Source organism: Falco cherrug, chromosome 4 (assembly GCF_023634085.1).
Source record: "Falco cherrug isolate bFalChe1 chromosome 4, bFalChe1.pri, whole genome shotgun sequence".
In the NCBI taxonomy this organism is placed as follows: Eukaryota; Metazoa; Chordata; class Aves; order Falconiformes; family Falconidae; genus Falco; species Falco cherrug.
Window position 1 is genome coordinate 31,632,042 of NC_073700.1, and position 21,870 is coordinate 31,653,911.

Here is a 21,870-nt window from a genome sequence, read left to right on the forward strand (position 1 = left end):
CCATCTCCAAGATGGAGTGCTAGAAGTCAGTGAGGGTTTCAGCCTCTGCTGTTCTGCAGGGTGGAACCCTGTCTCGCACCCCGAGCTGGGAGGGGACCCACGTGTGTGTGTACGTAGCCACCCGGTTGGTGGCTGTATGAAATATCAGCATTTTAACATCACAGCTTATTGTTCATTACCTCCAGCCTGGCTTGGTCTTCGTTAACTTCAGGAGCCAGTTCCTCTTGCTGATCCTCTTTGTGCTGCTATCTGAGGTCTGCTTAGCTGCTTAGGGTAGGAGAGCAAGTGGTAAGTAAAACCTCAGACAAGTAGGTCACAGTTTTCCAAAACATTGTTTGTGTGTGTCCTGTTACTTTGTTCTTTTTTCCCTTCAGCCTGAAGGAGGTTAACAAACCAAAGCAAAGCACTTGACCTTGTAGAGGATGGCTGTTTGCCACGTTTGGCGGTTTTTGAGATATCCCCAATTCAACTCCTTGAAACTGAGATCTCCAAAATTACACGTAAAAGCCTCCCGCCCGCCCCAATCATTAAAGCACAAAAAAAAGTTTAAATCTTACCAAAGGCCAACTTGTACTTTGATACGGTCTTTCCTACACTACAGCAACCTCACCTGGAAGGGGTGACTGTTTATTTTAGGGTTAAGTCTGGCTCATTGAACCTGTCCCTGACGTGTGAAGCTTCACATGCATTAATGGTAGTCGGAGAGTTCAGCATCCCTCTCCCCGCAGCTCAGCATCCCGGTGCAGGCAGCAGTTACACCGCCCTTCCAGCATCCCTGCCCCTGGCTCGTACCAGAAGGAGGTGTTTGAGAATTCCCTGTCTGTGGATCACTTAAAATTAATGTGGCGTTTATTTCGTGTAGCACAAGCTCTGTGGGTCCCTCCAGAGACAAAGGAATACATTAGTTTAAAACCAACAAAGTTATAAACCAGCTATTTTGTAGGAAAAAAAAACAACACCCAAAAATGGAGATATATTTTTTTACCAAGGAAAGGAAGAAGTGCCAGAGCTGCTGGGAACTGAGCTGTGACTTCAGTATCACTGTGCTTGTCCTTAGAGGGCTCACAGATATGACTGATAGGCTGGAGCACCAAGATAAGGAGATATTTAGACACTTTTAGCAGAACATTGAAGCATGTTGCTAGAAGGTGGGTGGGATTCAGGCATTCCCCGCAGTCAGCGGGTGGCTGGGGGGGGCGGGGGGTGCTGGTGGGCAGGTGCAGGTGTGTTGGGCTGTCTGTGCGCCTTGCCAGCACGAGCCAGGCAGTGCTTACAGAGTCGGGCTCGATGCCGGGCTCAGTATCTGAAAAGCTCATTTGTTGCTGGTTTTGCCAGTTCAGAGATGTGCTTAAATCCTTCCCCCTGCAGAAAGCCCCGTGGTGCTCGCAGGGGGCTGCAAAGCTCCGCGCGCCTCTCGCATCCCAGGACAGCAGCGGGATGTTCCCCATCCTTCACCCATTTGCTGCTCTCTTTTATGTCTGTGCTTTATTTTTTTAGGACTGCTACTAAACTGAGCTCTGTCACTTGGGACAAAGTGATGGGAGAGATGAAACGGAGCAGGATCATGTTATTTTATGTGCAGACTATGTTACTCACTGTGCTTTTTTTTCTTGTTATTAGGAAATTGTGGATTGGTTCAATGCCATCCGGGCAGCACGTTTTCATTACTTACAAGTGGCATTCCCTGGAGCCAGCGACATTGATGTGAGTTGGTTTTATATGTTTTTTTCTTCCCTCTTGCTCATTTTTAGCAACTTGTAAGTTTAACTTTAGCAAGCTGTAAGGCTTGGAGGGTGCACCATCCTTCAGAGCATTTTACAATTACTGGGCTGAAATTACTATGGTGGGATGTTGAGCCCACGTGCAGCACCTGTTACCAACATCCAGCCTTGGAAACCACGTGTGTGTGTGTGCACACACATGTTCACCCTCAAAATGTGAGTCATGCGGATGAGTAACTGCAGCGTTGTCACACGTACAGAAGCCATAAACATCTTTCTCAAAGCTTGTTGCTCTAAAAGCTGAAACAAGGGCTGGAAGGTAGGAAAAATGAAGGCAAAAGAATGTCAGTGGTGTACTCTGGGACGAGTTCTTGTGTGGAGGTCACTCAGCTTGTTCTATGAATCTCTGTCTTGTATTTTCCGGGAGCTGGAACTACTAATTGCATTACCTTTTGCTAATGTAATACTCGAGGCAGTATTAACGCAAGCTGACAGTAAGTGCCTTGTGTTGCAGTTGCACTGCAACTGGTGTGTAACGTCACTGGTGCTTGTTGTTGATTATTCTCTATGACCTTCTTGACTTTGTAGATTTTGAAATCTAATTGCATTACCTGCCTTCGGTTAATTACCTGGGAGGGGTGCTGTTGTGGGCTGGGGCTGGTTCCGAGCTGCAGGGTGGCTCCGTCCCCTGGCTGCCCGGGCACTCCCAGGACCCCTGGAGCCAACACCTTCCTTTTCTGGCAAGAAGTTAAGCTGGGCAAATACAAAAAAACATAAGAGGAACCTTGATAGCCCACTGTAGTACAGCCTTAATCATTTCTACTCCCTCCATCTCCTCTACTTCTGTTAAATTTGGCTGCATGTCTGAGCCACATTGCCCCCAAAACCCCAGAGACCTTAACAGAGTTGCTGTTTGTCCAGCAGTTGGTGTTTGTATACTTAAGGCAGTTTTGGTGGGAGATAAGCTATTTAAATTTTTACTTATCATCCCCTTCTCATCGGTTATTCTTCGGAGGAAACAGAGGAGCGTAATGTTAACGAGGTTTAATTTATGACCTTGAAATCCTGAACAGCCCTTCAGAGCATTCAGCTTGGGGAGACCTCTGTGGAGTCTGGGTTACGTACACAAGGTAGCTCCGTCCTGGGTGTTGCCATCATTAGCATCTGATTTATGATTCCTTTACCCTGTCAGAGAGATGAAAAGGTGTTAAATATAAACAGGAGCCGGGTTAAATGTAGTAGAGAGGTATAAATTGCGTACAGCACCCTAAGGATGCCCAGGCTGCCTCCTGGGGAACAAGGGTCTCTGAAGGGTGCTTTGGGGACCCATCTGCAGGGTGGAGGAACCTCTCTGAGCCAAGGGCGATGAGCTCCTTGCTTAGCAAAGTGTCCTCAGCCGTGTCCCAGGAGCCAAAGGCTGGGGCTGTGAATGCTGCAGAACCCTTCACTGCCCACAGTGAAGCATCCATGACTAAGGTGCTCCCGTCTGCTCCGGAGCAGCTGTGGGGTTCTTTAGGCTGTTCTTTGGGGTGGCTTTGCCCTCGAAGCACACGCCTGCTTGACCAGAGCTGCTGTTGGGCAGAGTTGGGTGCTGCGGGGTTGTGGTGTGGCAAGCGGAGCTGTTAATAACCCATTTAAATGACAGGTGAAATGACGTTTAAATGTTTCAATGACAGGCAGGGGTGGGGAGGCACATGGCCAGGCTCCTTGGCCCTGGTTTTGGTGAGACTCATCATCTCTCAAGAGGCTTTTAGAGGCATCTGCAAAGATCCTGCAGCTCCTGCCTTGTCTTCACTAAAGCAGCGTTAAAAATATCCCCGGCGCTGGTAGCTGTTGTCAGCGATATCTGCAGAAAGGGGGGCACGCAGGCGGTGTGTCGGTGGGGTTTTACAGGCAGATGGTGCTTTAAGGCTTGTGCAAGGAGCTCCGGCTGCATCCAGCGCGAGAGATGGATCGCCAGAGCTGGCCGGTGGGGTGGGATTTGGCCAGGGGGCTTCTCCTGGAGGCTGCTGGCATGGCTGGTGAAGTGCTCAAAGATGCTTCGTGTTTCTGTGCCCACCTCTTCCGAGTGTTTTGGAGGAGTGGGACTGAAGGACTCGGCCAGAGCCATTGGGTGGGCTTGGGGCTGGGGTGGGCTCGGTGTGGGTTTTCCTTCCAGTGACCCCCAGCGCTGCCCTGCGTGCCCAGGCACCCCCCGCTCCCTCCGTCTAACGCCGCTCTCTTTTCTCTCCTCTTGGGTTGCTCCAGCTGGTGCCAAAGCTTTCTAGAAACTACCTGAAGGAAGGGTACATGGAGAAAACGGGGCCAAAGGTAGGACAGAAAACATTTCTGCAGTCCCATAAACATGAGTCTTGCTCTGTACGGGCTGAGAAGGGTCCGTGGGTGGGACAATCCCACCCTTGCGCGGGAGGCAAAGTCTTAACGCTGTGAATGTGTTTGTGCACTTTCCTTACCTGGGAGCAAACTAAAAAAAAATCCCAAACCACTTCACAAACCATCACCCCATCTCCCCTCACTGCCCATTCCTGCAAGCCCACCTGGTATAGCTGGCCCGGACCCTGGCTGTGGTGGCTTGTGGTGGCCCAGATTCTGCTCCCAGCTCCCCCAGCCCATGGGGCTCCTCCGAGTGCCTCGATGTCCCTGGCTCGTGTGCGGTGAGAGAGGAGCTGTGCTGCTGTGGTGCCTAATCTGGCATTTTTTGACTCTTCAGCAAACAGAGGGATTCAAGAAGCGATGGTTCACCATGGATGACCGACGGCTCATGTATTTCAAAGATCCCCTGGTAAGATGAAGGTGCCTGGGCTGTCTGTTGGGAATTACCTGCAGGAATAATAATTGTAATAATAATAATAGCGATAATCTGCAGTGAAGCTCAGGCTGATGGGAGAGCCAAGAGGGCACTGAGCCATCAGCGCTGGGTGGATTTGCCCAGTGTCAGCATGCAGTAGCCCTGTGCATAGATATTCACCAAAAATGTTTTGGAGACCCTGTGCACCAGCTGCAGCTACTTCTGCATCTGGATTTTGGATCCCTGGTGTTGCAGGGTGGCCCTGGGAAGAGCTGAGCAGGGATTCAGGGGGTGGCTGGTGCTTTCGGTGTTCGGCTGCTGCCTGGGATGCGGAGCTGCCCTTGGCAATCATGCCTGCCCGACCACTCTGCTGTCTCCTAGGACGCCTTTGCTAGAGGGGAGGTTTTCATTGGGAGCAAGGAGAACAGCTACAAGGTCCTGGAAGGGCTCCCGCCGTCCACACAGGGAAACCACTGGCAGCACGGGATAACCATCGTCACCCCGGATCGGAAATTCCTCTTTGCCTGTGAGACGGAGGATGACCAGCTGGAGTGGATTACGACCTTTCAGAAAGTTATAAGCCGGCCCATGCTGCCTCAGGAATACGCAGGTGTGTGCTGGCAAGGGCTGGATGCCAACCTCGGCCCCTTGGTTTCCCTCAGAGGATGGGATGGATAGAGGGATGGGGGACGTGGTGGCATCGCTGCCCCTGCATGGTGCGAGCCTGGCAGCCCTTCCCTGCCTGGGGGCGGGGATGCAAAGGCTGCCCAAGGGGCTCACGCTGGGAGGAGGAGGATGGATTCCTTCCCTCTTCACCATTTCTTGCGTGGTGTCTGTGGTGCCGTAAGGATGCTCGGTCGCCCAGTTAGAAGAATGATCAGAGCCAAGGAGCATCAGCAATGCAAGGACTATCCGCAGGGTGGGCTTGTGCCGGGCCACCGCCGCCTGCTGGTGCTTGTCCTGCTTTTAACTTGATTTTCCGTTTTTTTTCTTGCAGTGGAAGCCCATTTCAAACATAAACCTTAGCGGGGACTGGCTGGGCAGACCTGAGGAGTGAGCTTCTGTTTACAACACAACGTGGTTTTATTTGAAATGTTAAAAATAATGAATAATAATAATAACAACAGTAATAATAATAATACTACTTCCCTTTCCCCTCATCATTCACTTGATCATGTCGGAAACCAAGAAGGGTGGCAGCGAAACGACGTCGGAGAAGATGCTGGTCCAACCTGACACTGGGCTCTGTGGCCGCTCCGTGGGATGTACCGCCGGGACAGGTGCTCCTGCGCTCCCCCCACCCCAAAAGGGGTGAACCCCCAGCTTCAGCGGGGTGGCCGAGACTGTTGGTGGCACATCGGGGGGGAGAAGGAGATGGGGCTTTTCTCCAGGAGCTGGTCCCTGCTGGGGGCTGGGGGTGAGCGACCCCGCAGCCCCCAGCTCTCTGCCAGCCCCTGAGCGGTGACACCCCCGGGGGGGTGTGAAGCACCAACCTGGGAACAGGCGAAATGGTACCGTGCAACGTGGCCAGCGGGTACATGAGCCGTAAATGCCCTCACCCGGGGAGTGGTGGTGCTTGGTGGTGCTTGGGGCGCTGTGCCCAGCAAGGGGCAGGTGCCATTTCGAAATAACGCAGGAACCGGGCAGCGTCGGCATCATTACCGGGTTAATGAAGGGCACGGAGGAGGGCTGCCCGGCGTGGACAGGGGCAACCGAGCCACGAGGCGATGTTGGGGAAGCAAAGCTTTCATGGTCGGGCCGTACTCTGTTCCCTGGGTTGTTCCTGTTTCATGGTTCAGGGGGTTCACACCGTTTGGGGGCCCGGTGTGGGTTGGGGGGGGTGAGCTTTAGGTGCAGTGTTGCTGACAGTGCCGCAAAACCTGCCCCAGCCCACCCCCGGCTGGCGCACGTCCCTCCAGCCGACGGCATGTTGCTTCTCCGGACTGGTGGTTGCACTTTTTTTTTCCCCATTAATTATCTCAATTATTTTTTTTGGTTGATTTTTCTTTCTCCCCCCTCCCTGCCAAAAACAAAAAAACCCGCTGCTTGAAGTGACGTTTCAGCGCTGTGTTGAGCACTGTAATTCCTGCGGTCGGGGCAGGTGGGCTGGGACCTGCATACCAGGTGCTGGATTTTTACCCAAAAATGAAATTTCCAGCGTCCGCTGAAGTACCGGCCCCAGACACGGACCTGTCCGACACATTTCTTACGTTGGTGTGTGTAAATGAGAGCATCTCATCGGCTGTATGCATTCGTTCTGTCACTGGTAAGACAACTGTGGTACTAAATGTCATTTGAACCAATAAATTATTATGTCAGAGCCGTGGCCGTGTGGTGCTGGGGCAGGGGAGGGAAAGGGGGCTTAGAAAAACAAATGACAAGTAGGTGAGGGTGCTGGCAGAGCCCCGGGGTGTGGGACACCCACAGAACCGTCTGCCCGGAGCAGGGAACGGAGGGGGAGTAGCTGCGCACACACGTGTGTGTGTGGGTAACATACTATATATTACACTTATTTGCATATGTGTATTATATAGTGTATATTGTATGTATTCAGTATGTAATACTCATACTTTCTATTTATGTATGCATACACATATACAAAAGATAGATGGTTCTTAGGAATATAGAGATAAATTCTATGAAAGCGCTGTTGAATATTCAAACACAGCTATAAAATGTGCATAGTAGATACAGCAGAATATATAATACACTTACGTGTGCATAGGAGCTGAATATAGTCCATAGTTCATACACACACGTATACACATAGCCATCATTAGACGTATGTATTTGTAAAATGTGTAAGCTAAATGCATTTCATAAACACATGCCTGTATATGTAGAGACATTTTTGTAATGGCAAATTCATAAAATATTCCATATTATAAATATACACATGCATGTTTTTATATAGGTATAAAGTACATAATGTATAAATAATTATAAATTTGAGAACTATTGCATATGAACATACATATATCAACATGCATATGTATATGCATAACTATAGATATTTAATTTATATTAAAAAGGACTTATAAATATACATTTTACACACAGTCAGTCACTTATTTAAAAACCCAGGCATGATAGAAGCAGGGAGAGGACAGGCTTGGTTAGTTGTTTGTATTTATCGCTAGCTATAAAGATTGTTTGTGTGCGTGTATAATTCAATATAATTAATATTATAAATTATAGACCATACAATTATTAAATTATAAATTATTATATATGCAAAGGCTGTTTATGTGTGTGTATATATATATTTTAGTCTTTATGCACACACACGATCTGTATGTACCACTGCAGTTCCGGAGTATGTATATTGCATACAGACCCCCTGCTGCCCTGTGCCGGGGGGGGGGGGTGGGGTGGGGGTGGGGGGGCCTGGTGCTGCCCTACCGGCCGCAGATGCAGGACACGGAGGGGGGGGCTGCCGCGGCTGGACACCTTAAGCTGCCCCAAGACAGGCATGTTCACAGACCGACAAAGGCAATGAAATGACGTGGCTCTGAACTGCTGCCGGCATCCCAGATCATTTATTAAATGTCTGCACAATCATCCCGGGTAGGGCGTCCGTCCCTGAACTTGCTGCAAATCAAAGCAATCCACATCTGCTCCAGACATTACAGTGCCAGACTAAAGCTATGCCATTGCTGCACAGAGGTCTGGATGACCCACAGTCAAATGCAGAGGAGCAAAAAACCAGCAAGGTAAGTAAGATCTCTGTTGGTAAAACTAGAAAGCAGCAGTATTGCACATCCTGGTATAAAGTGTTTATTTGAGACTTCACAATTAACACAAAGTCTTCCTTTCAATGCCTTTTTCATACAGTCAATAAATTTGTATTAATCCCTCCCCCATGCATGATTGCTGTTTATTAATCTAAGCCTTTTTATTTTCATCGTGAAAAAATAAAGTGTTTCCCCACCATTTCATCCGTTCACTGTACCACCGACATCTGCTGTGCTGCATTAGAGGAGGAGATGTAGAATGGCTATGCCTACCACTGGGGTTGAAGTTACTCCATTATTCATCGATTTATTCTTTTTTTACAGAAAGTGTTAAATGATTCAATCACCCAAGAAAAATAAATATATCATAAAGAACCAAAAGTTCTGCAGTATCCCTTTTCTCTACATACAGCTGCAGTTCAAACACATACATCGCTTGCAGCAAATCATTTCACTTACTGTAACGCCGTTGCCTCTACGTATGGCTGTGAACTTACGCTGAAAAATAATCTGTTCCAAAGCAGTAGAGCCAGAGGAGGTATTTTAGATGCCAAATGTTTGTACCTAGGCAAGAGAGATCCACATGGAAGCCAATTACCTATGTTCCACTGATCAGCTTTTACTCGAGAGCAATTCAATCTTGTGCTTTTCAGGAAGTATTGGCTATACACACGCGTGGGCTCGGCCAGAGCCAGCCCTTAAGGAGAGTGAAAGGCAGTAGGAATGGCGTGCACCTTACTCACAGCAGTGGAAGCAAGTTCTTGGTATCAATGTCTCTTGGATGTGCATCTCAAATTATGCTGCTTGGCTCGTCTCACAGTACTTTTGGCACCAGCCTCGCAAATAAATTACTCGATCGCCCTGCCTTTTGAGATCTTCCTTGGAGATGGCAGAGGTCAAGGAGGCTTTCTCATAACAAAGATGGTATTGGGTAGGCCGTGAAGTACAGGACCCATATTTACGCTTTACTGAATTACTGTGCAAAAGGGAATACTGCATCAGAAACCGTAGAAGACTATATTTTAATCGGTCACCAGCCGCTGTATCGGAAACCTGCTAACAATTGCTCCAATTCGTTCGTTTGGCTACTTTTTGTTGGTTTCTTTCTTTTTTTTACATAAATAATATAGACCAAACATTATAAACATTTCAGCAACCATTTCTAAAAGACCAGAGGAGCCCTTTTAGGCGCGAAGAAACAACTGCAGGATTCAAATTCCAAAACTGTCTTTGGAGTCATCGAATCATCAGATTTACACGGCACCCAATGACAATAACATTCAGTCGAGCTCGATAGGACTGCTGTCTTCCTGACCATCTTCTGTGTCATCATCTTCTCCAGTTCCCATCAGACTGTTTAAAAGATTTCCTAGAATAAAATACAGGACAGTCAAAACTGTTCGTTTTACATTCTCATCACAAAAGCTTGTAACTATTCTCCTTCCATCCTGCTAGGGTGTAGACTTCAGTACTAAAAAGAAAAAAAGAAGGGGATTTTGAAGTAAAAGAGACTCAACAAGGCATTACTATTCCATACCAGCTTCCATTAAGGATTTAATTATTTGGGAAGCTGTATTTTGACACTGTTCCTTTTCTAAGAATACACTGGAAAAAAACACCAAAGTTGCATGCTTATGTACTATAGTTGCACCATAAGAGGGGGGGAAAAAAAACCCCAACCATGAAATGAGGAAAGACACACCTCCAGCAGTGAAACTCCCAAAAAACAGCAATGGTCTGCATCACACTATAAAGCATATGAGTTTGAGACTCAAAACCATTTATGTGTTTTCTCTGTTTTATGCAATTTAAAGATGCCTGAATTGCTGAAAAGCTGTCATTTACATCTGGGATCTATACTCACGTTTTTCATCCAGCTTTGGGTATCAGTGCATTGACATTTGCAGGTAAAGCCTCAAGTCAGTTTATAAACAGAGAAGTTTAGTTCTCAAGGAAAAACATTCAATGTTACAAAAGTAATCCAGATCAATTTGCTCACATTTTGTTCAAGAGTCAGGAAATGACGGCTGAATTTATCCACTGCCTTTCATTACTGGTAGAAGGGCAATATTAATTTCAGAACTTCTACTTTGGGAATATTCATTTTCTATCAGCACTGGTTAGATCTCTACCAAAGTCCCAGACCTGACTCAAGGAGAATCAGCCACTGAAGTCTGAGGAAATTAAGCTTTAATACAAGTAAAATTTTTCTTTACATTTGGAAGTTTTATCATAATGTGAAAAATCAACCATAAGAGTAATTTGCAGCTTCTCCCCTTCACAAAGATGAAAAGTCTACCACCTTCACCCAATTAAATCTCACATGCGACCAACTAATCTTGTATTCTACAGTAGGGACTGTTTCTACAGGCTACAAAAACCCAGATACATTCCTTAGAACAAATGATCTTTTTCCAGCACAGCCACTTTATTTAAGCCACTGCTCCAAAAAGACTGGTGGTACCCAGAAACAAGGGTCAGCACAAACCTCACCTAGTAATCCTCCGTAGGACGATGTCTGCTTGGGCGGAACACCAAAGAAAAGCTGTCCTATTCTATCTAGGTACTGAAACGACACAAGATGAACAACAACATCAGCTACTTCATTTACAGCTGGAAATATTAGGGGCAGCAGTCACACCACACAAGGTAGATCACTGACTCCTATCTACAAGTCACAAACCAGGAGACATTCAGCTATTGTTTAACTAATTCTGTAGGTCAAATCCTGTTTACAAGTACAAGTAACTCACCTCATTATACATGGGATCTCTTTTCAGTGAAGGCTGATACTGTTCACACAATACTGTAAATACTGTTAGTTTTCCTCTAGAAAGGAAACAATCAAAAATGTAATCTCAGTAACAACTCCAAAGGAAACCAAGAACAACATGAGAAAAATCAGACTGTACCCATCAACTGCCAGCAACAGAAACCAGATGAAGTTTAGCAGTGGTTGAACAAAGGGTGGACCCTTTTCTATTGAAGGATGTTTCTGTGTGTATGTTGTAAAAACAACTGATGCGCTGGTCTTATTTTTCAAGCAGAGAAATCTGCAAAAGGAAACAGAATAGGGCTAGTTAAAAATAAAAGGCAGACAAGTAGTTTTACATGCAGAAGGAAGACAGGAAGCCAAAAGTTCAACCATCTCTACTTCATTTGTGCACAGAAACCATCTCAGGCTTAAAATGATGGCAAAACTGAACTGGTAGAGATGCACATCTTTGGCAACGGTTTGGCTATCAACCAAGGGGGAAAATCACTACTAGAATACATTGTGGAATTAACAGGCTGGGAGGGAGAACTGACATTAAATATTAACAGAATGAGACCTAAGCAGATTGTATACAGGACAGTTACTAAAAAAAGGCATCAATTAAATCAAAATGTGGGAAGACTGGCCACCACGTAATTCAAATTAAACATGATATTGCATTGACTGGTCCAGAGTTTACTATGCTGAGGTAAAGAAATGAATTAAAGACCTCTCTCTCATGGTGTCATCCACTCCCAAACACATCTCTTTTCAGTATGTATCTGCCAGTGTTCAATGACTCTGTCATTCTATTAGCACTACCTCAAATAACATGGCACCAGGACCACTAATAAGTTTAACACACTTAAATGTCTACAAGTCTCATAATAAAGCTACACTTTGAGCTCCCAGGCCACCTGTCACCAGTTAGCAGATCGATTTCCCAAACCGATCAAATCTTTCTGCAGGTCCAGTTAATTCAGCTGGCAATCTCTGCAAGTCACATAGGCCTAACGAGAGACTTTAACTGGGACAAATGCTGTCAGCAAGCCCTGGGAAGGCTGCCACGAGCAGCTTCATTTTTGGTTGCAGGCTGGCCTCCAACTCTGTACTCCCACATGTGCAAGGGCACTGGGTGCTTTTGCCTTACTGCTGAGCAAGGAACTGCAATTATTTTCATTAGAGTATAAACTGCCACCTAAGAGGATTTAGCACAGTATTTGAGATACAGGCCGGTAAAGGATGCCATAGCAGTGCTGTATAAATACTGAAAAGTAACCTCTTACTCATTAACTTCCACCCAGAATTTCCCCCCTCCAGAACAAAGCCCCATAAAACTGAAGAGTCCTGCATAACATACTGGATTTCCACAAAGGATTTTCTACCGCTCAAAAATCACTGCAATCTGTATCAACCAGCTATGGAAAGCAGGACAAATCAGACATGACAGCTCCCTGCTGCCAAAAGAGAGACAGACTCGCTCTCACCTCCTCCCTCTCCCCCAACACCTACTCTCTCCCTGACTCTCTGCTGCACAGTCCTGTCTCCACCTCCTCCTCAGACTCCTCCAGGAGCTGCTTTCCCTGACTGAAGAAAGCCATCAGCTGATTAAGCAAAGTAAAATTGGCTTTGTCAACCTTAATTGTACATGAGCTCTGCAGAGGCACATAATAGCTTGCATTCCCACCTCCTACAAAATAAATGCCTACAGTAAAGGAAAGCCACCAGCAGCTCTGTCAAACCAAGAACCACTGCACCGCTGCTCACAGACCAGGGTGACCCAAGACAAATTGTCTCTTAGGACAAGACTGAGAGCAAGTACTGCGCTGAAGGGGAGTATAGAGTCTACTTAGGTCCAGTCTTGGCAAGAACATGGTAAGCCCTAACTAGACACAAAGCAGTGTTAACAAAGCTAAGAATTGTGCTTTCAGCGCCCAAAACAGATTACATTAATTCTTCACGCAATTTACATGATTTCAGGTTTCAACCCCAATATGTTGTTTGGTTGGTTTTTTTTTTCTCCTCTCCTCAGGCTGACCAATTCAGCACACCAGTTTTGAGATGTTTTTTTGAGTTTCAGCAGCTCTGGCCGGTTTCAGAGTTTCTTTTGAAAAGGTTGCATGCTTAACCTACAGTTATCATTAAATTAGACTGGCCTCCAACACAGTATCATCTTAGCAAAATAGTTACAGAGAAGTTTAACACCTACTGTAGTACTGCCTGTGCTACAAACATGTCCACCTCACTGCGATATCCCCTGGACGAGGAGTATTCTACTAGCATATTTGCACAACCTTCGCCATCTGTGGAGTGCAAGAAGTGATACCGAGATTCACTATAGTTTTGCTCTATAAAAGGAAAAAGAAAACAGCTTTTAAGAAATCAGTTCATCGTACCTGAATGCAAAACCAAATCAGTTGGTAAAAGGACAAGAGCTACACACATGGTATATGAACAAGACAATTAGCAAAGAGTTGACTTTTTCCTTTATAAGTTACAGACAATATACAAAGGGAGATAAATATATTATCCTAAATACATTTGAACAACTGCTATACAATACAGTCCATTCAACGCCACCACAAAACACAGCTACCACTGGGACAAATAGCTTGAGCTGTGCTCACATCATTTTATCTAACTGCACATTGACATTTCATGTGCTGTCATCAGTGCTCAGGAAAATCAAGGAATTCTGTATTAGACCATGTGCACCAAGAAGTCAAACGGCACCTTCAGCGTCCTTCTTTCTAAGTGCACAGAAAGAAGGCATTTCCTATTTTTAGCTTAGCCCACTCTCGCTATCAAAATTAAAATTGCTTCCATATGCTGAATAGAAGAGCAATTATACAGGAAAAAAAGTTGCAAAAAATGGCAAGATTGGTTAGAACTTAACCTGAAGCAAAGCATCATGCAGAAATCACTGCAATGACAAATCAAAACTGGTTAGTGGCTAATTTTTTGAATTTAAAAGCTTTGTTTTAAAAATCTGAACCTTTTCTGACAAAATGCTCAAAAACTACAGACAGAAAATGTACGCATTTTGCTCTTCAAGAGAACAGTGAGCAGACAACTACAAAATGGGGATTTTTACTTTCAGAATGCAACCGTTTCTTATCGTAATTGTACCTCAGCTTCTAACTTAAATGCTCTGAGGAAAATCCTCCCTTTCTGGCTGGCAGCAGTCACCAAGCTAACATATAAGTCCCATGAGAACAGTTATGGGTTTGCCTCTGACCTGCAGAAAGGCAGTGAGCTGGAATGTTGACCATTGGGTCAGGATTGTTGTATGAGACCACTATCAACACTTCCCAGCTACTGAAAAATTTTTAAAACACAATCGTCTTGCACAGTCATGAATTCACAAGAAACCACAGAAGAGATGGCACTTATTCAACTGTTCCCACTCATGTTTATGTTTTGGATAGAAGACTTTAAAAACTGGCTATCATTCATAATTATAACAATTATTTAGTGCATTTTTGGTTTAACTTACATACCATCACAAGTGATAAAATCCCACATAAAACGAAGGCAACAGCATTCATTCTGGAATAAGCCTAGATATTGACCATGTCTTAAAAAGTACCTAATTACAGATCCAAAGACTTTTTCAGATGCTAGGTGATGTATTTCAATCTTTGTCATGTTTATCCAGGATTTAAAAACAAAAAACCCACAACAGAACAGCTCTGTTCCCCAACAATTTTCCTCCTTATCCTGGTTTCAGCTGGGATAGAGTTAATTCTCTTTTTAGCAGCTGCAGCAGTGCTGTGTTTTGGATTTGGTGTGAGGATAATGTTGATAACACACTGATGTTTTAGTTGTAGCTAAGTAATGTTTATACTAAGTCAAGGACTTTTCAGTTTCTCAGGCCCTGCCAGGAAGAGGGCTGGAGGGGCTCAAGAAATTGGGAGGGGACACAGCTGGGATAGCTGACCAGAGGGATATTCCATACCACACAACATCATGAGTATATAAAGCTGGGGGAAGAAGAAGGAAGGGGGACACACACCTGGAGTGGTGGCGCTTGTCTTCCCAAGTAACTGTTACGTGTAATGGAGCCCAGCTTTCCTGGAGATGGCTGAGCACCCACCTGCCATGGTGGTGTGGGGAATGGAGTGCTGAATGAATTCCTCATTTCGCTTTGCTTGTGTGTGTGGGTTTTGCTTTACCTATTAAACTGTCTTTATCTCAACCCACGAGTTTTCTCACTTTTACTCTTCTGATTCTCTCCCCCATCCCGATACCGGGGGGAGTGAGTGAGAAGCTGTGTGGTGCTTAGCTGCAGGCTGGAGTTAAACCACGACACTCCTAATGACTCAATCAAACTACCTCAGTGTCTAAAGGATCAACCTTCCTTTTACAGAGAGCTTTACAGCACTTGTGTTTTGGGAATTGCCCTAACATAGTTACAGCCCCAGGTTTTTTTTGTTAGTAACATCAAGCTGAAGTTATTGCAGAGCTCAATCAGTCATTTCCATCTCAGCTTCCTTAGATTATTTCCAAAGTAGATATCTTACAATATCCTACTTTCAACATTTTAAAACAAAGCACTGAAAACCAGTTGATTTTTCTTACCTTTCCACAGGGTAATTGCTAGTAACTGGTGTAGTTTTGGATGTCCAAGCTTTCCCGATCCCCCGCTAGACCATTTTAGTGCTCTGGATACGAAAGCCACTCTTTCAGGAGAATTTGGATCCATTAAACTAAACAACTTAGCCAAGTTTTCTAGAAGCATTAAGAATCACAAATATTCAGCATTAATAGAAATACAATGATCTGCTGCTTCTAGTTCATCTTCAAGATATAACATTTAAGTTGCAGTGCTATCATTTCTTTAAGCTCCCTTAACAGCCTCCATAAGCCACCTTAAAAAAAGAGCGACTTTGAACTTGAGCCACTTCCCACACATCAAGTCAATCTTGCATGTATCTATCAGTCAGCAATATTCATGACTCTTAACAGCCAAAAGCTGTGCCTTGCAGTCAGCTGGCGACAGTTTCCCTGTTTCACTGTTTAGGACAGGACATCCCAGAGGACCATGCAGTTCCAAGGAGGAGGAAAAACTGCAGGTTAGGGGACGGCTTGCCATTCATAGGGAAGCTGCAAGGGACAGAGAGGTATAGCTTGGAAACGCTCCACCAGAAGTCATTAGATGGGATGAAAGTGTCAGAGCTAATCTAAGTACACAAACAGCCTTTGTCAGTCTGTCTCCATACACGGGCTGTTAATAGGAGCAGTAGTTTGGCCAGGCACCTCTTAGGAAGGTCTCCCCGAATTGCTTGCTTACTAAATCTCACCATCAAAGAAGAAAAATTTCCTTGTAAACAGCTGAATCGCAAATAACGTGCTCGCTACCACACTGCTAGAGTAGGAAACCACCATGCACCAAAGCCCTGGGGACACCAATGACTGTACAGACAATACATTACCACTGCATCATGGAGAGGATGGTGCCACAAGATAGCAGTGTTTGTTTTAAGCATGCCCACTACATTATCAGGAATCCATTACACTCCAGTAATGTTTTCTCCCAGTCCACTTCTGTGATGAAGGTAACCCTCAGCCATGTGGGAGGGCATAAAAAAAGGCTTTCAGGTTTCAAGACTGTTCACAACAATCACTGTGAAGTGAAAGCACATCTAAACACCATCACACTGAGCGCAAAGGTCACCTCACCTAAAAGGTCATCTGCTACTTTTGCATCCGATTTCTCCAAAGACTCCAAAACCAGCATGGACAGATCAGCAGCACTGTTTTGCTACAAGACAGACACATAGTCGGTAGTGATTAACATACCAGTACATAAAAGAAAATGCCAGTAAGAATTTTGTTGGAGGCAGATTTGATACTTTTATCAACATCTACAACTGAGGCACAGCATCAAGTCTGAACCTTCCCTTATAAAAAAACCAAAAAACTAATCTGACGGCATCAAAAGAGAAGCCTCCAGGAAAGCAAAACAAATGTGGTTACAATTATCATTTGGATGCTCACAAACACTTCTGCTTAATGTTCCAGTTTGACATAATCCTTCTTTGCGGAGAAAGGCTCAACAAAGAGATAAAACAGAAGATTACAAAGCAATTACCCCAATCAATTACCACTGAGAATTCATCCCTCAATATCTTGGAATAACACACCCCCACCCCCAAAGCCACACACACAAACCCAGTGACTTACCTGGTTATGACTGAAGAACAGCAAAGCCCCTGAATACATTAGTTCTCTTGCTTCTGCATGTTTTCCTTGTGACATATACCTGAAAATAATACCAAAGCCTTGATAAAAATTACCACTAAGTTGTGTATCCTTGAAATTACTTACATTTAAAGGACTAAAGACCACTAAAATTTAAAATAAAGGCAATAAAGGATTTACTTATAAATCAGGTTAGTTGCAATAATGATATAAATTTAACTGCAAGCTGCAATTTGTCTTCTGCTCCAGACTTGATGGAATACAAGCAAAGAGCACAAAAACAGAAACAGAGATTCAGACCCGATTTGGGCTGAAACAAAGAAAAGGAAATGATCCCAGGATTTCAACTCAGCAAAAGATGCCAATGCACTGAACTGCACTGCTCAGACCATCACATCAGAGCCTTTTCCAAAACTAAAGCCATCACAGTGAAACGCTTTTCGGAATATACCCTGGACAGCTGGCACACGCAGTGCTGCCCAAGTGACTCCAGCCCTCCCCCACCCATGTCTCCTTTCGACTGGCTTAAGTCTCTCTGACCACTGCTGGTCTCTGCCAGGGGATGTCAGGACATCAGGCGCACACTAGTCCTCTGCTCAGCCAAAGTAGCTTGTCTCTGATGGGCTCCAATAAGACAAGAAGAGCCAGCAAGATTTACCATGCAACACTTTACAGTCACCAATTCATAAAAGAAACAAGTCTTAGCTCTCAGATATGATGCTTCAAAACAACACCTCCTTCAACCTTCCTCGCTTAAGAGTTAACTAAGAAACAGGTAATAAAAGAATTTGTTCCCAATGGTTACCTCAAGAGCAGGAGCCTCTTACCATGGTGCTGTGATTGCAGCCTCCTGCACATCATCACTACGGCTAACTAAAGGTAACTAAAGGATACTCACACCTCTAGATGATAAATGCAGCATTTCCTGCATCTGCTGCCACACTGCTTTTACAGTTTCCAATTTTCATTTCTCTTAACTGCTTCTCAAGAAGTCTGCTTTCTGAGTAGTTAAAAACAGCAGCTGATTTGCTTACATCAAAAAATACATCAGTTTTACCATGCTGCTTTCGTATCTGCAATATCCGTCTTGTCTTCATGACACTTGGTTGTGCTGAGCTTGTGTGTTCACTCCGTTCTGTTTGTGGTGCTCAGAGCAGCCTCCCTGCTCCTGCTGCAGCAAGCCCTCCCACCCCTTGCACGAGCATCCCCGTAGGGTAACAGAGAGGGTCAGTGGTTCTGGGGGGGCAGCAGTCAAGAGGAGCAGTGGGACAGTGTGGGTATGGAGGAGGTCACGCTAACCAGAGAGAAAACAAGCAGTGGGTCCCAAAAGCTCTTGTGCTGCACATGAGATTCCCGTCACACGTGACAGCTCCAGGGACAAGTCCTACTGGTAAAATCAGATCAGACAACAAACAAGGAAGGAGACAGCCCTCCCGTCCCACTTAGCGTCTTCCAAAAACCCCCAAGGTCTTTTACCCAAAAGAGTTAGCAAACTGTTAATACAGATGGCACAATAGTGGCTTTTAGGAATAAGTATCCTCAACAATTCAGATTTGCAATCACCATAGTAAATGCTCCACGTGTTAGTCAAAGGGATCAGCAGCTCCAACATTTTCATAGTTGGCCTCACATCCAGGGGTTTGCTTCTAGGTGCTGAACATTCAGTGTGGATCCACTTCCATAAATTCTACTCCCAGTAGATTCCCAATGCTGTTTGGGAGCTCCTAATCTGGGAACTATTACAGCAGACACTAAAAGATACTGAAAACAGCTTTACAATAGTAAGAGCTGGTGGGTGCTTGGTTTTTTTTAAAGGACTTTTATTTAAAAAAAAAAAATCATGTCATTAATCTAAATGGCACTTCGAACAAGAGGAATCCTGGAACACATTGTTCTTTGTGCCTACAAGCATCAGGAAAACAGATGCCAACGTAACAAGGATGCTAAGCTTGGAAGTTTGATTCAATCACCAAGTCACAAACAGAGAACAGCTCAACCTGGCCAGCCTTGTACAGTAACAATACCGGCCCCGGTACTCCTGTCCGGAGAAACACAGGACTCACTGCTCAGGGTCAGGCAGGAACAGCAGTTTTCCACCTGCTCAGTGTACTCCAGGGAGGGAGATAAGTCTGAAGGAGGCAGGCTTACAGTAATCTTTCCTCCTCCGCTTCTTCCCCTCCTCCACCCTCAACTACATCTCAGTTTATGACTTTAGAAACTCTTGATTCAGGATTTCAAGTTTAACATGTAGCTTACAACCGAACAGACTAATGTTTTACAGGCTGTTGTTGTTTAAAACTAGTAAGCACTGGCTATACCAATTATAATTCCTCAGATGAGATCATCTCAATCTCTGTTAACAGGCTTCTGGAAAACTGTTGACATTTAACATACCTTTTACAGAGGGCAGATAAGACTACACAGGACTCCTTTTTTGGCCTCTGTGCCTTTCCAAACAAATTTCACAGTCACCTTGCTAATGTCACCTTCTCATTTAATTGAGCACCTCCTTTCACTTGCATTTATAATGGAGAAGGCAGAATCTTTGATTCCGAATTAATTCAGTGAGGCTTAAGTAAAGTATGTGAGCTAATACATTCAGAAGACTGGATGAGAAATGACCGGCTGTGCCAAGTCATCACCCACCACATCACATAATCCTTACTACAAAATAGGCCATGCTCTGTCTTAAATTTAGATTTATTCTCAAATACAATTTAAGTGTTCAGGCCTAGACAGTGCCCTCACTGATCCTATCAGGTGGCTACAGCAAACACAACTGCTTTAATTTAATGGTGCTTGGTATATGGGGTAGGGCAGGCTATCCAGTGTACAGTGGCAGCAGAAGCTGCCCACACACCCTCTATGGGCACTACCCATGGCCCTCTGTACAGCAAAGACCCTCTTGCCACATGCCTGGCTGCTATTTTCTATAGATACCCACTGGCCTGTTCACACTTTTAGATGAGGTCTGGGGACAGGTGACACACAGGTGTGCCACCAAGGCTCAGAAGGCACTTTTCTCACCTGTTCACCACCAGCAGAACCCCAAGTAAACAAAGCTGGGACCGATCAAAGCAGCTCCTAAAAGAAACACCTTACTCTGTGTCCCTGAAAGCAAGGGTCTACATCTGAAATTTTGATGAGAGAAAGGGTGACCGCCACAAGTCACATCAGATGTGAAAAATAATTAAAAAATCTAAAGAAGTTTGGCAACAACAATAAGTTTCTTATAACAGGCAGTAGTAATATTTCTGAATATTACTTAATCACTATCACATACACAAATACTACATCAACCTGAATTTATTCTAAAAAAAAATCCCCCGTGCAGGCGAGCCCTGCCACCCGAGAGCTGCCCCTTCCCCAAGGCGGTTCCAGCAGGGGACGGGCAGGACACACAGCTGCCCTGTGTCCCGGCTGGGCCACAACCGGCCCAGAACCTGCAAACCCTGCCCCTGTTTGCTGCCGGCCGGCCAGGCAAGGCCGCAGTGCCCGCAGGCTGCGCACAGCTGCCGGCTGGGGAGCCCGGGGACACGGCCCGAGCCCATGCCCGAGCCCGCGGGGCCGCCCGGGCGGCACCCCGGGGCCAACCCCCGGTAGGGGGGGCCTTACTCGGCCTCCTCGTGCCGCGGGGCCGCCAAGAGACGTCTGGGGACAGGGGGGCGGGCGGGAAACGCAGCTCTGTCCGTGACCTTTGGGGAACATGGCGGCACCGAGCGCCGCGGGGGCCGGCGGGCAGTCCCCACCGGGCCGGGCCGGGCCCAGCACTGCCGCATACCCGCAGCCAGGCCGCTCGGGCCGCAGCAGGAGTTCACCTTCAAACCGCGGCGAACAGCGGCTCCCCGCGCCGCGCCCCCCAGCCCTGCAGCGGCCGGGCCCAGGCCGGGGGGCAGGCGGCCGGGCCGGAGAGGCCCGCGGGCCGCCCGCTGCCCCCTAGGCCGGGCCCAGGCCCTGCTCCGGCCGGCACCGCTCACCCTACCCTGTGCGGCACGTACCCGCCCCACCCCGCCCCCCCGCGGCCCAATGAGGAAGCAGAAGGCGGAGATGGGCACAGACAGCAGCCAATGACGAGCGGCCGTAGGCGCGGCGGGCGCCAGTGGGGTAGGGTGCGTGGGAAGGCTCTGGAAGGCCGGGCGGGGGGGGGTATGGCGGCGGGCCGCGCCGGGCCCTACCTGAAGAAGAGCGTCCGGTACATCTGGTGCGCCTCGTAGTAGTCGCCCTTCTCGACGCTGGCGCGCAGCTTGCCCTCCACGCGCTGCACGCCGCCGCGGTTCCTGCCGCCGCCTTTCGCGGCTTCCTGCTCCGCCGCCATAATCGCCGCCGCCATCAGCGCGGAGCAGGGGGAGGGAAGGAGGGAGGGGATGCCGAGCGCAGCCGCACGCAGCCCCGCCGCCAGCCCCGCCGCCCGGCTTCCGCCCGCTCCGACGGCGGCCCACGAGGCTCAGCGCGGCGCGGCTGCGCACGGCGTCACGGGGGCGGGGCAAGGCCGGGGGGGCGGGGCCGCGCTGACACGCACCCTCACCCTCCGCGCGGGGGCCGGGGCGGGGGCGCGGAGCCCCGGGGCGCCAGGGGCCGAAGGGAGAAGCGAGCACCGGGCACCCACCCGCAGCGCCGCCGCCCCCCTGGCTGGGGGGGGTCGGGGCAGGGGGCAGAGGCAGGTGCCCC

The 21,870-nt window shown here is 46.9% G+C and overlaps 2 protein-coding genes across 4 annotated transcripts in view; one reads left to right on the forward strand and one right to left on the reverse strand.

Annotated features, from left to right (window-relative positions):
- Positions 1-6,829, forward strand: part of ADAP1 (ArfGAP with dual PH domains 1) — a 62,766-nt gene extending 55,937 nt beyond the window's left edge. The window contains exons 7-11 of the mRNA XM_055708845.1: positions 1,621-1,704; positions 3,969-4,031; positions 4,432-4,503; positions 4,891-5,119; positions 5,507-6,829. Of these exons, the coding sequence (XP_055564820.1) occupies positions 1,621-1,704; positions 3,969-4,031; positions 4,432-4,503; positions 4,891-5,119; positions 5,507-5,535 (477 nt within the window). The 3' untranslated portion in view covers positions 5,536-6,829. The remainder of the gene's footprint in view (positions 1-1,620; positions 1,705-3,968; positions 4,032-4,431; positions 4,504-4,890; positions 5,120-5,506) is intronic.
- A 1,441-nt stretch (positions 6,830-8,270) lies between these two features.
- On the reverse strand, positions 8,271-21,610 carry GET4 (guided entry of tail-anchored proteins factor 4). 3 transcript variants are annotated; one of them, XM_055708699.1, is made up of 9 exons: positions 21,378-21,610; positions 17,185-17,263; positions 16,681-16,762; positions 15,580-15,729; positions 13,208-13,346; positions 11,156-11,296; positions 10,997-11,072; positions 10,737-10,809; positions 8,271-9,612 (listed from the first exon to the last, which is right to left on the reverse strand). In XM_055708699.1, exons 1-9 carry the CDS (start codon positions 21,530-21,532, stop codon positions 9,524-9,526), a joined length of 984 nt encoding a protein of 327 aa, XP_055564674.1. In that variant the 5' UTR covers positions 21,533-21,610; the 3' UTR covers positions 8,271-9,523. The 3 variants fall into 3 exon arrangements, with proteins under 3 accessions (XP_055564674.1, XP_005438261.1, XP_014134706.1); XM_005438204.4 differs by lacking the exon at positions 21,378-21,610 and adding an exon at positions 18,766-20,556; XM_014279231.3 differs by lacking the exon at positions 21,378-21,610 and adding an exon at positions 18,260-18,637.
- Between the last annotated feature and the right edge of the window lie 260 nt (positions 21,611-21,870).

Coding starts and splice junctions, on each gene's coding strand:
- GET4 (XM_055708699.1), bottom strand. CDS start 21,532: ATGGCGGCGGCGATTATGGCGGCGGAGCAGGAAGCCGCGAAAGGCGGC. Junction 17,264..21,377: donor TACCGGACGCTCTTCTTCAG/GTAGGGCCCGGC, acceptor TATTATTTTCAG/GTATATGTCACAAGGAAAAC. Junction 15,730..16,680: donor AGTAGCAGATGACCTTTTAG/GTGAGGTGACCT, acceptor TAATGCTTCTAG/AAAACTTGGCTAAGTTGTTT.